Genomic DNA, 16,719 nt, shown 5'->3' on the forward strand with positions numbered 1-16,719 from the left:
TCCCCTTCTTCTAGTATCCGTGTCTCTACTCGCCGTCCTGAATCCCGATTCCCGAAGACCTACGGCGCCGCAAGCTCATCTCTACAACTCTAAATGAGCATGCAGGCTCGGATTTGACGAAACCCTCGCGATTTGGTAAGCGTGGACTGCTTATTTTCTCTCTCAGCATTGTCGATCATGACAGTCGCAGCGCGCATACCTAGAGCGGCCTCGCACATCAAAGCAATGCGCTACTTGATCGTTTGTACTTTTCAGCGACTTTTCGCCACGCGCTCGGACGCAACGACGCGACGTACGCGCGTGTAATCCGCTCGCATTTAAGCAATCCCTCGTCGCGCGCACCTGCCGCTGGTTTCATCTCATTTCCCTTTTCTTTTTCTCTAGTTCGGCGACGAAGAAGGGAAGAAGAATCGCACGTGCGATGCCAGCGCGACGACCAGGTTTGCATCACCTCATTGGGGGCCCCACTTGTGTAGGCGTATGGGAAAGAATAGAGGGCCGGCTGATACATTATATATATTTTGGTTGGAACTTATATGCACTATGTACAGCTCTTGGCTTTAAAGTAACTAGAAAACGACGCGTGGCTTTAGCAAACATTCTTCTTGCCCCTCTTCGCGAAGAAAACTCATGTTTCTCTTGTCACATAAAAGGCCGTTCACAAATGTTGATGTGTAAATTAAATTGTCACCAATTCTGCTACTGTAGACAACACAGTGATTATCTATTTGCTTTACGATTTGCCATTGCGAGGAATTTTTGCTAATGTTTACTGAAATTACTTTTGAATTACAGGAGATTAAACTTGAGCTGAATCCGCCGTAAACGTACGAAGTATTGTTCTGATAATGATAATGACAAATTGATTTCTTCGTTAGTCGAAGGTGAGCAATCTAAATCATCGTAAAGACATAGAGAGACGTTTTACCACCCACACAGCTAAAGCGCTCTGCCGTCAGGTGCGTCTCTAAGGCGGCCAGAAGAACACCTGGGCTTACGTAAGGAATAATATTAGACCGAAATACAGGTGCTGTAGTCAAATGATGTCTTCCAGCTTTTTCTCTTATATTTTCGCACGCTTGTCGAACGACCCGGACATCGAACACGTGATCAACGGAGAAAAAGAACATGAAAAACGCAAGATACGGCGTCGATAAGCGTGAGGGCGTTTGTGTTCTCGTTTTTCGCGATGTAGTAGACAATCCTTCCGTCTCGACGTCGCCGATCGCATTCGCCTCCTTTTTTTTTGAAGTAATTTACGACTGCGGCGCGCATTGCGATCGAGAAATCGCGCTCACGTTGCAAGAAACACGAACGGGTACGCAGTGGGGGCCCCGAATCCATTAGCGTTTTTTCTTTCGGGGGTTTTGACTCCCACGATCCGTTTGACCTGGCGAGATTGTTATTCTAGCGTAGTGGAGTCGATCTAGCGCGTTTATTTAGATATCCGTGAGTTCGAGATTTTAGCAATCCATGAACTATAGCACACGGTTTTTGGTCAATTTGGTCACCTGTCCGATTCTCTATAGTTCCTTGTCAAACAGTGGGGATCGGTTGGATGTTTGACTCTGTTGTACCAAATCGACCTCACGCCTTCGATTTTGGCTAATATGGGACATTTTTTGTAGGTTGTTGATATTAGCATATGGATCCGTTCCGTCCTCCGCAATGTTTCTACAGCTTCAGATCATAGATTTTGGTCAAAACATACCTGTTTTTAATTTGATTTCAGCTCGCTTCTCATACTGACGCGTCGATGATCGAAACAGATGAAGAAAGAAGAAGTCGTAGACGAAGGCATCACCCTGGGGACTTGGGTTAAAGTCTCCCTCCGTGTGGGCTGGAGGTTAATATGCGCCACCCTCCCTGGCGGCCGGAGGTTAATTCGCCGCCCTCCCCCTGTGGACTTGGGTAAAGTCCATTGTGGGACTGCAGTGTCAGTCCCAGCGCTTGACCTCCTGGTCAAGCGGCGGAAGTAAAGACGACGGAAAAAAGAAAATGGAATTTCTTGTCAATTTTTTATTACATCCGGGATATTTAATATAATTATTTTGCCGTAAGATTCCTTACTTTTCGCGTATGTGGCCGCGTGGTTATCGCGGACGGCGCGCCTGCGCGCTCACGCAGCGGATTAAAGCAACCGCGTAGGACGCGCGCAGCGTTAAAGAAAGCACGCGCGCGCGTCTATGCAATCTTTGGCCACGCGAGTGCAGCGACGTCAACGCTCGCGCACAACAAGAAACGGCACGCACGCTCGTGCAGACAAAAAATTAGCATGCTCCACGTACTAAAAATTTTAATCATGCTTAAAAAGTACTCTTCTTCATCTTGAGATATTTCTTCCTTTAACCGTATTTCACCTGCAAATATCGTATCAGTAAATTTAAATAATACAACAACTAAAACGATTAACTTTCCAAATATATGTTCCACCTGAAATCGAATTCTTTTCCTAATAATATTAGAATAAATCATATCCTAAACAGAGAAATAGATCAATAAATAACACAACAAAGAACCTGCAAAAAAGACGCGTAAATATAAATTAAAAACCTGCAAATAAATAAAAAAACCTGTTAACAAAATAAAAAACACGAAAATATAATAAGAACCTGCGAACAAAATATAAAAACCTGAAAAGGAATTAAAACCTGTGAAAAAAAGCTGAAAAGGAAATAAAAACCTGTGAACAAAAAGCTGAAAAGGAAATAAAAACCTGTGAACAAAATATAAAAAGCTGAAATGGAAATAAAAACCTGCGAAAAAATATGAAAAACAGAAAAGGAAATAAAAACCTGCAAAGAAGAAAACCTACTAGACTACCCTAAAAAGAAAGAAAATAACGTGATAAAAACCTAGAATACCTCATCAATCCATTGACCTAAAATATGCCTATATACTAATCAACCTAGATTACCTCAAAAATCCATTGAAAAAATGGTCTAAAGCACGTGGCGGCTGCTAGCTACAGCACGTCGGGGAGAAGGAGCTACAAGCCTACTACACAAGCCGCCCTACCCTACTAGCAGCCGCCAACTATAAAATCTTAATGCAAAGGAAGCGGACCCGTGCAAACTAACGTAGTGATGCAAACCAAGCATGAAACGGGGGAGGTTTCATTACACTAATTACTTTCGCCAAAGTGTCGTCCCGCTACACTCCCTGCAACGTACACAAGTGGGCTTTGTGCGATGCAACACCACCAGCCCCCACTCGCAAACCCCAACCCGCCCTCGATTGAACTTTTGGAAACCAGACCTAATAGTTAGACTGTCGGAAATTTTTCTATGCCCACGAGCGCGGGCAGTGGCATCGCATGTACTCAGCGCCGTGTACGTCACAAGAAGCCCCGCCCCTTAAGTGTACGCCTACACAAGTGGGGCCCCCAATTGGGTGATGCGAACCTGGTCGTCGCGCTGGCATCGCACGCGCGATTCTTCTTCTCTTCTTTATCGCCGAACTAGAGAAAAAGAAAAAGGAAATGAAATGAAACACACGGCAGGTGCGCGCGATGAGGGATTGCTTAGATGCGAGCGGATTATGCGCGCATCGCGTGGCGAAAAGTCGTTGGAGAGTACAAAGGATCACGTCGCGCATTCGTTCGACGAGCGAAGCCGCTCTAGGTATGCGCGGTGCACAGACATGACGGACAACGAGATTGCTAACTGAGAAAATAAACCGTACATAACGCTTACCAAATCGCGAGGGTCTCCAAACGAGGCGGCAAAGCCTGCATCTCAAGGCAGAGTTATAGTCGTAGAGATGAGCATGCGGCCGGCGCGGCAGGCCTTCGGGAATCAGGATTCAGGACGGAGAGTTGGAGACGAAGAACAAAGAAACACTTCGGAAAAACTCCCGGACGCGAACACCCCGCCTAAAAGGAGCGACCAATGAGAAGAGCTGGCGTGGCTCACGTGAGAAATGGGCAGATCTCAAATCACGCATGCGTATGCTTACATACGTATATACACTCAATTTATGAATCCGTTACTGGTAGACAACGATGCCACGATACATGCAGTGTTATAAGGCCATGGCGACAAACAACAATCGATAATCATACAAGCCCACCAACTGAAACTTGACGAAGCAAAGTCCATTGACACTAACCTGTCTAAGTCACATGTTATGATAAGTGACTTTTAGAATATTCCTCCTTGATTAAAGGCAGAGGTACTCCTGCTTTTTGGCAAGCTCTTAACAGCTCGCCAACATTTGCCTTCCTCCCATTTTTCCTAGACCACTTATTAATTAGGTACAGAAGCCTGTCACTGTTTCTATCCATGAAGGAAGATCTGTAATTTCGTAGGATTGATATCCAAGATATTCGGCAATAGCCTTCCATTCATCGTTTCCAACTTTAGCAACAGCCATCTTAAAATCCAGAAATTTCGAATCCGAAACCATAGCATCAACAGGAGGAAAAGAGATCAAGTAGGAAGCGATATCTGAAAACAAAGAGCTCGATTCTCAACACAATGAAATTCTCATGCACACCTATTTTCTGACTAGAGCAAGCTGGACGATTTAGCAAATCTTGTAGATTCTGAGCAGCTGCCGCTTTCTGCGCAAACCATAAATAAAAAATCACATACTCGAAAAAACCATAAGAAAGATGTCTCACCTCATCAGCAGAAAGTTCAATAGCACCTTCACCATGTAAAAGAGAGAGCAAATATAAGACGTCATTTTTTCGCGCAGCGTTAGCCAAGGATTGAGCTGTGGCATTAAGATTCTCACTCCAGAGAGCGAGAATGTCGCCAGAAATTGCGCTTTTCACGATATCCGCGGGCGATGGGCTAAGCAAGGCGCTGGCTAGAGCGTTCCGTCCAACTTCATCTTTCTCCAGGCAAGTATCTATTACACAGCGCGTTTTGTAAGAAATATAATCGATGTGATTATCAGGAAGAGCAAAGAGCTCTTTGAGGCTGTCTTCGACCGTTCCCTCAAAGAGTGAAGCGCTAGACTTCGTCGAATTCTTTATCACCTTTTCGACCGTTTCCTTTCTGTACGCCCCAGGAGACTCTTTCAGTTCTTTCAATTCAGAGCAACTTATGTACCACAGGTGTCTCTCCATTCCTGGACTTTTCTCTTGAAGTACCATTTCGCCCGTTCTCATGAGATCTTTGAGTAGTTTCATGCATTCTCCCTCTGAATGCTTAGGACCTCGCACAATGAAGTCTAAGGACTTGTCCACGTCTTGCAGAATTACCATTCCTTCTAGCGAAAATTCGTCAATTCTTTTCTTGATCATTAGACCACCCTGCCACAGTACCGGTTCCAAGCCACAGAAACATTTGGTATTGCGAACGTGACACTGAAGAAACGGCATTGTGCCTGGGGTTATTATATCAGTCTCGTCTTCTCGTTTCCACCGACGGCCAACGTATACCGTCATTAGAGCATTTCTACACCATACTTCGGGTGGACGCTGTTGTTGAATTAGCGCTGGGAATTGATATGTGTTCGGCCTATCTGGAAGTTCAAAGCAAATTTCCAAACGGCAAAGAAGTGATAGCGTTTCGTCGATATTATCCCACTTCTGCTTGTTGAAAGCTTCAAGTGCTCTTTTGATCTTCTCCTTTGTCGTTGTTCCAGGAGTAGAACAGGAGAGAGTGATTTGAAACTCTTCAGGAGACAAAATGGGACCAAGAACGCTATGACACAGCCATGAAAGCTCGAGAATTATTATATCTTCCATGACAAATATCTACGAAGAGACGCATTTTGAAATGAAAAATATTATTAACCTACTTACCTCGCCAATGCCCTGCAAATATTCAACAAGCAACGTTTGAACCTGTTCCGTAAGGCCAGGATAGATGCTTGCAACCATTATCTGCTTAAAAGCATCGGCATCCATACAGCGATTTTCCTAAAAAAGCTATTAGCTCTTACTCAAACAACTAACAATCGCCACTCGCCTTTTCAGGAGTCAATAATCCCCTATACCTCAGAAGAGTCAAACATTTTTTCCTTACTGATTCCGCCGACTCGTTTGAAAACGAATAGCGAATGTCGTGCGGCATAGTGCGCAGTTTAGAGGGATTGCGCAGCGTAGGTAAAATTAATGCCTTGGCCACTTCAACAATAATTGGAACATCACTTGCAGCCTGCATGCATGAAAGAAATTGACAAGCAAACATAACAACTGTATCTTCATTACCTCAATTGTTTTCTTTTTGACATCGCCAATAGCTTTTTTAAGAAAATCTAACTCGGTTGACCTCCCATCTCGACAGTTCAAAAGAAAGTAATTCTCGTGAAAGTCAAACCAAGCGCCAAACGTTATATGCAGGTACCGAAAAAGTCGTCTCATATTGTTCTCTCCAGATTTCCAATCGGAAAGCAAATCCTTTTTGCTGCCTAAAACTAAGACGTTTGCTTTTTCAGTGAAGGCTCCACTGCACTTCACAAATGACAGAATAAAGTGGCTGGACTCTCTGAGCTGGTCGTAGCTCTGGGTCAAATCGACAACCAGAAGAAACATTGTCGTAGTCTCAGAAAAGAAAAGCCCGTGCGTCTTGTAGAAGAAAGGCGGCCCTGAAAAGTCGCAAAAGACGAGTTCGCCAGCTGAGTCGACGGTCACTGTGGTTACAGCCATGCTGGCTGTACGCACATCGTCGTCCTCTTCGCACCAATCAATTTTCTGTAGCGTTTTGATGAGGGTCGTCTTGCCAGCTCTCTCCTTTCCAACTACGCAGACTTTGATCTTTCTGGGCTTTATTGTGCCATGCGAATAAAGCTTGGAGTATCGATATGAAGTCTAAAGGAAGTCGTATAGGAGACGAAATTGGCAACACCTACTAAGCAATTGACCCATGCTTCAAAAAGTGCCTGCGACGTAGGGGCGAGTTCGTAAGGAAGGCTTCTATTCTGAATCAGAAAGAATGAAAATGTTTCATCATATAAGATTACCTTATCTACACTACAAGTATAACATACAACACGAAGCGGTTCATTTGTACTGTACACGCATTCAATAAGGAACTCAACTACAATACTAAATGAATAATAACCTTGTCAGGAATGTCGATGAGTGAAGGGCTTGACAAAAGAATTAGAGTCAATAGATTCCTTTGTTGAACTGAAAGAAAACTTAAAGAAACAAAAAAAACAATGGTCAAATTACCAGCATCTCTCCACGATTGAGCAAGGAAGTGTAGAAGTGATTCCCCGTGCTGAGAAAAATACCGTGAAATAAGCAAGGCGCATAACGCAAAATTTACCTCATTTGTCTGATTGACATCAGCTCCAGCATCAATTAGTATCTTGGCAAGTTTTGTGTCACAACGAGAGCAGGCGATTTGCAAAGGCCACCTTTCAGTTAGATACTGCCAGAAATACTAATTACACATAAACATGTTAATTAAAACCGACGTCGTCTTTGCAATAGACATCAGCTCCATTGTCCAGTAAAAGCTTTGCTATTCCGACATGACCTATCGAACAGGCTTCTAGCAAGGGTACAAATGAATCCTTATAAAAAATAAAAAAAAGATATAGTCATAGCTAACCCTAATAAAAGTTATGAAAACCCCATCTGCATTGACATTCGCTCCAACGTCGACCAAAAGCTGAGCAATTTCGAAGTATCCTTTTTCACATGCAATAATCAAGAGTCTTGTATCCTAAAATTCCTCATCAATTAGGAAAAACAATCCTTGCAAAAAAACTACTAACAGAGTATTCATCTACATTAGCTCCAGCGTTGATCAAGAGTCTTGCAAACTCGACGTCACCACGATGACAAACTATTCTCAAAGGAAGCTCTCCAAACTAAAAGTACACATCAGAGGAGTAATCGTCTGAGACTTTAAAGAACAAACGTCGTTGCTCTCATTGACATTCGCTCCAGCATCGATTAATAGTTTTTCGAAATCAGCCCGATTCGTCTTGCAAGCTCTCAGCAAAAGCCCTTCATCAGCCTAACGAGTTAACTTTGCCGATAAACGTCTCATTAAGTCACCATGCTCTTCTCAACCTCATATGTCTGAGATATATCTGCCACCGCATCAATCAATAATTTTGCTACTTCAAGATGATTATTCTCTAAAGCAGCCCACAATAAACCTCGATCATACTATAACAAGAGAACAGAAGTAGCGAAAAAGAACTGCCTAACTCAACTTAGCAACACACCAAGTCTGTTCCATTGCCATTAGCACCGGCGCCAATTAAAACTTTAACAACTTCCACGTGATTATACCAGCAAGCTGCCGCCAAAGCCTAATTATATAATCAAATAAATAAAAAAATTAATTACGTGATGTACAACAAACCAGCCGCGAGTTGTTGGGCTTTGCACCGGCTTTGAGAAGCATTTTTACAATTTCTAAATGACCATTTTCACATGCCGCCCACAAATATCCTCGGTTAAGCCAATTGGAATTTTTCATAACGAAAAAAGGAACACAGGGAAACGAACCGCGTCTCGCTTATTGATATCGACTCCAGTTCTGATGGAGTGCCTAACTCTTTCGGAATCACCATTGGAGCAAGCTGCTCTCAAAGAATAGAATTCCCTGTCCAACTAAGAAGGTGATGACGCAAGTAAACACACAATTAAAACATAACAAACCGAGACGTCGTTGCTCGGATTAATGGCAGTGTAAAGAGAGCATTCCTCATAAAGAAATGCTCCGATTTCCGAACTCTTCGTCGACAAGGCCAATTCATACGGTGTAAGTCCTGCAGAAAGCATAGCAATTGATTAATATGCACTAAATCAAAAGACGATAGAGCGGAGCAGAGCACGTGATGCTAGGACCCCCTATGACGTCTCATCGCGTCGAGTCCTTTAGTTTAGCACCTTGCTCATTTGTCCATTCGTCGCTTAAGTTGGCTCCGTTTCTTACGCATTCTTTTACTTTCACAAAGTCTTCAGATTCAATAGCGTGAAACAGCGCCGTTTGTAATTCAATTTCCTCCATCGCTCCGTTCATCTCGCCTATACGAATGAAGTTTAGCTTCCTAAGATACTCTCTTCAACTTTTATCGCTTTATTCGTGGCTACTTGGAGCGGTTGGACGCAACACGAAGTCGTGAGAAGGTCGCTACTTTTACGGTAAGCTCGTAACAATTCCAAACATACGTCACATCGTGACCTCCATCTGCATACAGTACCTGAAAGCTGCATTCAATGAACGGGTTGTTTTCGATTGTTCTTACCTTAGTGAGAAATTAGAATATTCAAAAACCAGACGCTCATAGTGTCATTCATTTACTCCGATATATGCATTATACAGTAATTACGTCGTTCGTTTTTAGATACGGCTTCAAACTAGAAGCTCACGAATAAGCAAGAGATGAAACAGAGTCAGTGAAGGTGAAAGCCAGCTGCGGAGCGAGAAGAAGAGTATTTTTGTTACCTCTCTTTCGGAAAGTGCGTCTGAGTACAGTAGCTAAAATATTATTACGGCAGTAGCAGGATTTCAAAATGGGAGGGTCTGCCCCTCAAAAAAATTTTTAGAGAGCGTGGTTTCTTCGCTAAATTTCCGCGATTTTAGGCTAATTTTTAATCTTGTATTGGTCGCGTAAATCTTATAAGAGCCTTGTTGGTAAGGCTTTTATCAAAAAATCCTTTTTCATTGTCACAAAAACATCTTTTCACGTCTGATTATGTATGTCTATACAAGTTTTCACTATGCAGGCGAATGAAGTGTAGAAAGAAGTGGCGATTGCTCCCGTGAAAGCTATGGAATGCAATAGCGACTCCAAAGAACAATGAACAATATTATTGTAGGTAAATGCTCCAGCCTGTCCGTGGGGTGAGGAACACGCTCGTAGGGGTGGATACGGCCTTTTTCTTCGCAGCTGTACGGCTTGAGCTCGGGTACTGATGACGCAGAAAACGGCGAAGCCAGAGGTTGATATGGACCTTTCCAAACGAATTAAGAACCACGACCTTTTGCGTTTGTGTTGAAATTGACGCCGTTGTACTGGACAAGCTTGCACTTTGGCCACGCGCGGACCAATCGAGTAGAGCACTCCAATTTATCGTCAAATACCTTCGCGATATTCCTCACAGCTCCAGCGTCGACATCTTGATTTAGGCCACACAGTTTGCATGCTGAACCTGTGCCGAGGTTAGATTCTGTTATTAGGAATTGTCCGCTTAATAGAGGCCGCTAAGAAAGGCTCAACTACAAGTACATCAAGGCGACGTTTAGTTTAGCATGTGTCTAAGCGTAGCCGGTATAAACAGCGGTCGTTTCAAAGGCCTCTCCTAAATTCTGGATCGTTCCCTCTAAGTGGCAGCGCAGCTAGTTTTCTCGTTTTATTGGCAAGAAACAGACAAAGAAACAAGTAGACTCAGAAGGACATCAACACTCAGAAGCGTAGCTTAGCTCTTTCAAGTCCGGAAAGCATGCAGGCTCTTGCCTACACTCCGAATACAATGAAAGTTGCAGCGCGATCGCTTGTATGTTGGAAGTTGCCTCCACCGGTCACATATCTGAACTTGTTGCAGCTGATTTCGGTGATGACGGCATTGTCGACAGTCCAACCATTTTGAGAAAAGGACTGCGGAAATACTTGCGTGATGCTAACCGCCGGTCTGCTGATGAAAGGCTTAGAAAAGTAGACGGTGTAAACGCCGCCCTTTTCACGTTTCACAGAAAACTTCTCGCCCTGAGTCGAAAGAATTCCGCCGTTTCCGGCAACGTAGCCGCCAATCAATCGACCAAAGACACTTCTTTTGCTTATTTCGTGCGACTACAAAGAAGAGCATATGTATATACAGCCAACCCGGCCATTCGGTTAGTTGATAATCGGTACTTTGACTGGGACGGATTCTGTCACAGCAATCAAGAGGAAAAGTATCCCTGCACAGCGAATACTCATGGTAGCTCTGTTCGGAGAGACGTCGAAGTAAGAGAGCGAACTGGCGTCTGAGTGAGACAAGGAGGATTATATAATCTTTGAACTTTCTTTACCTTGCTTTATGAACCGGTAAACGGATCTTTGTTGTTAGCAACAGGGTATTGTTATGGCGCACCGTAGGACGGATGTGGTGAAGGCACACGCTTTTCATCAGCCGTGTCCACAGTGAAGAAACGCAAGCAGCTATAATGTGATGCATTAGCCACCCTGCCGTCGTGTCGTCTATCAACATCAAAAGCGAAACTTCCCGGGTCTCCCGCGGTACTCGCGTGCGCTGACCCCGTTTTGGGTAGCTAGAGCAAACATACTAATAACAAGGACGGATCGAAATCGAGCTATAAATAACAGTAGGCGCGTACGAAAGGCAGGCACGTCATGGAGCCGTTTCATACCTAGCGAGTCAAGCGAATCCGTTTCGTTTCCGCTTTCGCAAGTAGTCATTACACGTTCAGGAAAGCCTAAGAATTTTCTTTTAGTTTGCACGTCATTTATTCAGAAACAACTAGACTAACTCATAAATCATTTGACGCCGTGTCCATGGTGAAGGCACGTAGACGACTTAGGTTATCTATTTGCCACGTCGATCAGTACTCGCCTAGCCGCGTCATGTCCTTCATCAACATCGAAGGTGAAACTTCCTTGGCCCGCGTTATACTGGCACACGCTGACCCGCCTCGCGGTGAATAAGAAAGAACAAGAGCAACAAACTACAACATTTACATTAATTTACTCTCAACGTAGGAGACCTTGGCCTGCAGCGGTGCTCGCGCAGGCGATGAGCCCATGAATGATCTCTAACCTAAGCGTGTAGTTTACAGGCCCGTAGAAGACGGTCCGGCCGGTCCGGACCACTTTTCGGCAAGAATACATTTTTGGAGTATTTCTGAGCGGTGTGTCTCGCTTAACTTAAAAGGGTCCTGCGTAGTGCACTAGCTATGTCACTCGCCGTTCTTGAGGTCTAGAATTGGCTCTGACGTGCAGATGCTATAAAACTGACCCTCGTGCGAAAGTGGTCGCAAACATTTTGCGCCCGCGATAAATAAACCGGACGACTCTACAACTGCTTGCTACGGCCCTGGTTCATAAGACAAATCGAAGCTTCCCGTGTTTTTCACTGAAGGTGCGTGGTTTTAGCGTCGCGCCGTGGAGACGATCGAAATTTGCCAAGGTATTGAATTGCTACGCTTATACAATGCGAAATGAAAGCCTTGACATTGTAGGAAGGAATACTTTCGGTTTGTTCCGATATCGATCGAGGAAGTAACGTAGTACAGTCCTCCTGAAGTCAGATGCGCGCTTAGGATAAATAAACAATACGTGTTGGAAAGTGAAAGTGAAAGTAGGCGCGTATAAGATAAGACGGACGACCGTACAATATATAGGGAATCGCAGCCGAAGTCTACCTATGAGACTTCGCTCAGTGAAGAAGCGTAGCAGAACTGACCCGGCCACGCAGTTGAGTGAGTGAATTCGTTTATTTGACATGAAATTGCGAATTTTGCTTACGTTTCTTCAATATTTCGCCATTTTCCAATCGTAGAGGAAAAAGTGTGATAGTGACCACGTACATTTAGTTAGACTGCTATATCGTCGCCCTGTCTGCTCTTCTTCTGACGATTCACGTTACCCGTATTTAACCGAATAGTAGCCGCGTCTACTATTTTTTTCGGACCCACTTTCCAAAACAAAAAGTTTTTCTCTAAGGCTGTACGGCGTTTTGAACGGGTCTGTAGGTAAAGGTAGGTACTAAATGTTCAGGGTGCGGCTACTATTCGAGATTCGGCTACTATTCGGTAAGTATGATTGTTTTAACCTTTTCATTGTATCTTTGGATACAATGTTTCTAGATAGGACCAATTCGTAAGATCTGACAAACTCCCTAAAAGGAGACCAGAATTAATAATATACGACGATAGAAATAATTTACCAACACCTCCTGGAGCTGAACGAAAAAAAAGCGTACACTGTTAGGAACAAGTTTTAGTTAGGAAAAATGTGTCGGTTTGTCTTGCATGAAATTGCAGGTGTAACAGTAAAATATAAAGCAGAGTGCAACGTGAAGGAAAAAAGAGAAGAGTACTTGATGGTGATGATGGTGATATATATTATCGTCGACGATCAAGTATTCTTCTCTTCCTCAATCGTACAGATTGAGCATTTCATTTTACTGTTACAAACGCAAGACCGTATGTTGCGGGTTTTTAGAGCGGGAGTTTTAGTGGGCCCCCTCAAAGGGATACCCGTTTATTTCCGGAGGGCGGGGTTGTAAAAAGCCGTTTGTTTCCTGAAGGGGGGTTGTAAAAAGGTTGGCGCAGGCAGCAGGCGGAAAACCTGGAACGATCACTCGAAAATTCATGGATGCGAGCAAAAGTGGTGTTGAAAGAAGTACAGTGCGCATGTGTAAGCAGAAATATCAGAGGACGAAGCTGGAGTACTCAAAAAATAAAATTCCGTTGATCTGTCTCTAATGCATCTACGGTTGAACACATCGGCGGATATTGTAGCTCTCTCGCATGCGCACCGTACTTCTTTCGATCAAAGCTTCTTCTCGCATTCATCAATTTTTGAGCAATCGACATTCCAGGTACCGACACATGTTCGGAGCTCGTAAAGACACGGGTTGGGTTCATTTCGGGCTTGTAGAAGTGGTGGCAAGCAATGTGAAAAACACAGAAGATACGACAGCTACTCCAAATACCTCCAGCAATCAGATTGCCGCTAATTTTCTAGACAATGTCAGGTGATCGCGTTCTCGACTTCGGCTGTGGAATTGGAAAAATGCTCGTCGACTTGGCACGTCGAGTTGGCTCAACCGGCTTTGTCGTGGGAATCGATCCAGACGAGGATCGAATAAGCGTCGCGCAAACTCGATTCAAGGGTCACACGCACGCAAACGTCGAAGTCTATCTGGGATCAAATGACGAATCTGAGGCGTCATCAGTTCAAACCAAGTCATGCACTGGATTTACCGGGAAGAACATTAGAATATCTTGAGAAGAATCTACGGACAGCTAAAGCCGGGAGGACGGTCGGGGTTCACGACAATACGATACGATCGATACGCTCGCGACTTATCAGTGACTCAGTACGAAAATTCGTACGACGATTTCCTATCCGCTATCGGTTGGGCTTTACAGCCTTTGTCTAATTCGGAAAAAAACTTCTCAAGGACGAGGGCATCGAAATCGTTTTTAGCGTTCAAGAGGAAAGGGAATATTTGCTTCCCAACTATGAAGCTTGGCTGACGTGGTGGGAGGCGACGAGCCTTGGTTGCTTTAGCGCTGCTCGCGTGATCGAAGACAAGGAAGGAGATTACGAGACTCCTAAAGAAATTGGGTGGAAAAAGGACGAGTCCATTCCTTCGAACGCTATCCACGTCGACGTGATAGCGATCAAAGCCTCTGAACTTCTCGTCGATACACAATTGCTTGTCAGCTGAAGACCGCTGAATCTAGTAGAAAAATTCCGGTCGTGCCTGTTGGGTAAAATAAACAATATTTATTACGTACGTGTGCCTCGTTCAGTGTAAAGACGTTCATTTCACTGTAGTACTACGCTAAAAAGAGAGAAAGGAAGCGAAGAGATGAAAGACACTGCTGATAAACAAGGCAAGCTGACTTTGTATGTCAGCCTTCCTGAATATACTTCGATGCGATCATTCTATAGGAAACGCTTGATTGGTTTCACCAAGGAAGGAACTTAGTAAACATATACAGTACCGTTCTCGCGCCTCGTTCGATAGAAAACGCTGGAAGCCGACCAATATACGGGAGGTCCAGAAGAAAACGGCGTCAATTGCTCCTTCGAGACGGACTTACACCCTTTTCTCCGCTTAAACAGCGAGAGAAACGGAGTGAGAACGCATTAGATCGCCGATAACACCGACGATTGCCGCGATGGGAGCGGATTCGGACGTGATCGGTTGAACTGTTGATATCCCGGATACAAGCAATGAAATGACCGGCTTTTGATCATTTCAATTCCTTTTTCGCCGCCTCAGGCGATGCATTCAAGTTCTACAGTGCGAAAGCGTTCATTGAAAGCCGAAAACCGTTCATTGAAAGCCGAAAACCGTTCATTGAAAGCCGAAAACCGCCAGTCGCTTCGCTATTTCTTCAGCGAACTCAATCGCTCGACCGAAACCATCGACTTAGCGGCGAGTAACTCCGTCTCGGATGTATTTTAGTGCAGTAAAATGCTATACGAGCTGAGCGTCACGGTAAGGTTCTCGAGAGCGTGAAGGTAGAGAGACGTATTTATCATTCTCTTTCTTCGTTTGTAGAACTCGGAACGTCGAATTCATCTAGGCCAAGTGAAGCGCACAGTGACGTATACAGGCACCGCAGTGAATTTGTCATGCAGACCCTCTGCACTATTTATTGGATGGCTCTCGTGAGGTGAGCTAAAGGCTTTTTCAGTGTTTGCACAGAAAAGCTCCGATAATGAATAAGAATAGTCAGAGGCTCGAAACTGAAGAAAGCTGAATTTCCAGCAGCTATCGCTAAATTTTGTAAGAGCAATTGTGTGTGGTGCAAGGCGCATTACGGGTACTACTAGACACGGCTATCGGCTTGTTAATTAAAGGCCATTTGCAATCGAGAGCAATACCGAGTGAGGTAGAGCCTTGTGCGAGTTGACCCACAGAGAGTGTCGCTGCGGTATATTCTTTCTTCGCGCGAGCACCGGGTGAAAAATCGACATGCTGGTTGAACGATCTTCTGAGTAAACAGGCTAATAACGTCACGTGACTATCAAAAGCTCCGTCTTCTCTTACTAGGTTCTTAGCGGAGAATTGGGCGACGGTGTCATTAAAACCGGTTGCGCGACTCAAGGCGTGCCAAGCATTGTGCGCCGTAAATCTAGCTAGCATTCTTGTTGGACGTCAGGGTACAGGTCCTCAGAGTAAACACGCTAATTACGTTACGCGGTTACGAAGAGGTCGAATGTCTCGTCTGCACTCGACTCCACCATCCCAATATAATGACCGTATGTGGAGCGGTAATGGCCGAGGGATTTCCTCTTGAAATGATTATGGAACTACTCGAGGGATCGGTCATTACAGCCGCTCACGCTTCCGGGTCTTATTTGACAATTTACGAGCAGTTATGTATTGCCATGGGTCTGTCGTCAGGAATAGCTTATCTTCATCTGAGTCGCCCCAGTCCCTACATCCATGGAGACATTCGCCCGTCTAATATTCTTGTCGCAAAAGACTTGAAAGTGAAAGTGGGGGATTTGGGAGCGGCTCGTCTTATACAGAGTTCTCTCTCTGCTGGCCCACTCAGTCCACCTTATCTCGCTCCAGAAAGATCGCCACGTTCTAACGGCTCTGCCGCTAAGAGCACGTTAAGCAGTGACGTGTACAGCGTGGGCGTGTCTGCAATTGAATTATTCACTGGTGAGGGTCCTGTTTCCGAAGCGAGGCAGACTCAATTAGAATCCCTCAGTCATCGTCCTAGTATATTGATGCTCTGCTATCGCTTGATTGCTGTTGACCCAGCCAATCGACCCTCAGCGCAATCATGTTTTGATTCGCTCCAAACTGAGTTTAAAGATTACCAGAGTCGCCTTGCAAATCTAGGGATTGTCGCATCAAGCCGAATGGTAAAAGGTGTGTTTGAGGGAGACAGCCACAAAGTCGTGTTTCCATTTGCCTCTTATTAGTCTAGAGTTTTATTACTTTGCTTTGCTTCTTTTGTTGATTTGATTTTTGAGTGCTGCTTTTAAACTGTTTTCTTTGGGACTTCTATTTGAGGAATTTTCTGTAATAATATAAAATTCATTTTTCAAAGGAGTATAACTACTTAGGGTTAGGTGATCATATACGCCTTTGGA

At 44.4% G+C, this 16,719-nt stretch overlaps 1 protein-coding gene and 3 long non-coding RNA genes across 7 annotated transcripts; 2 read left to right on the top strand and 2 right to left on the bottom strand.

Moving 5' to 3' along the window:
- Positions 1-67: 67 nt before the first annotated feature.
- Positions 68-1,230, top strand: LOC136199090 (uncharacterized). Its single transcript, XR_010672961.1, has 5 exons — positions 68-135; positions 385-440; positions 796-884; positions 940-998; positions 1,055-1,230. It is a non-coding gene; the product is annotated as an uncharacterized lncRNA (long non-coding RNA).
- Positions 1,231-3,932: 2,702 nt separating this feature from the next.
- On the bottom strand, positions 3,933-9,118 carry LOC136198880 (death-associated protein kinase 1-like). Of its 2 annotated transcripts, XM_065988940.1 has the most exons (20): positions 9,017-9,118; positions 8,813-8,950; positions 8,582-8,691; positions 8,283-8,533; positions 8,143-8,229; positions 7,985-8,083; positions 7,830-7,928; positions 7,684-7,779; positions 7,539-7,631; positions 7,381-7,479; positions 7,230-7,334; positions 7,133-7,181; positions 7,020-7,087; positions 6,820-6,876; positions 6,167-6,766; positions 5,925-6,113; positions 5,759-5,875; positions 4,625-5,710; positions 4,498-4,564; positions 3,933-4,448 (listed from the first exon to the last, which is right to left on the bottom strand). In XM_065988940.1, exons 4-20 carry the CDS (start codon positions 8,397-8,399, stop codon positions 4,252-4,254), a joined length of 3,225 nt encoding a protein of 1,074 aa, XP_065845012.1. In that variant the 5' UTR covers positions 8,400-8,533; positions 8,582-8,691; positions 8,813-8,950; positions 9,017-9,118; the 3' UTR covers positions 3,933-4,251. The 2 variants fall into 2 exon arrangements, with proteins under 2 accessions (XP_065845012.1, XP_065845011.1); XM_065988939.1 differs by having other exon boundaries at positions 8,283-8,691.
- A 1,148-nt stretch (positions 9,119-10,266) lies between these two features.
- LOC136199097 (uncharacterized) lies at positions 10,267-14,813 on the bottom strand. 3 transcript variants are annotated; one of them, XR_010672968.1, is made up of 7 exons: positions 14,604-14,813; positions 14,503-14,544; positions 14,394-14,440; positions 11,397-14,335; positions 10,938-11,342; positions 10,780-10,885; positions 10,267-10,716 (listed from the first exon to the last, which is right to left on the bottom strand). It is a non-coding gene; the product is annotated as an uncharacterized lncRNA (long non-coding RNA). The 3 variants fall into 3 exon arrangements; XR_010672967.1 differs by having other exon boundaries at positions 10,780-10,892; XR_010672966.1 differs by having other exon boundaries at positions 10,780-11,342.
- Positions 14,694-16,622, top strand: LOC136199098 (uncharacterized). The gene is made up of 3 exons (XR_010672969.1): positions 14,694-15,103; positions 15,167-15,606; positions 15,662-16,622. It is a non-coding gene; the product is annotated as an uncharacterized lncRNA (long non-coding RNA).
- The last annotated feature ends 97 nt before the right edge of the window (positions 16,623-16,719 follow it).

Source organism: Oscarella lobularis, chromosome 20 (genome assembly GCF_947507565.1).
Source record: "Oscarella lobularis chromosome 20, ooOscLobu1.1, whole genome shotgun sequence".
Lineage (NCBI taxonomy): Eukaryota > Metazoa > Porifera > Homoscleromorpha > Homosclerophorida > Oscarellidae > Oscarella > Oscarella lobularis.

Coding starts and splice junctions, on each gene's coding strand:
- LOC136198880 (XM_065988940.1), bottom strand. CDS start 8,399: ATGAAAAATTCCAATTGGCTTAACCGAGGATATTTGTGGGCGGCATGT. Junction 7,780..7,829: donor ATGTCAATGAGAGCAACGAC/GTTTGTTCTTTA, acceptor GTGTACTTTTAG/TTTGGAGAGCTTCCTTTGAG. Junction 4,449..4,497: donor TTGCTCTAGTCAGAAAATAG/GTGTGCATGAGA, acceptor CTTTGTTTTCAG/ATATCGCTTCCTACTTGATC.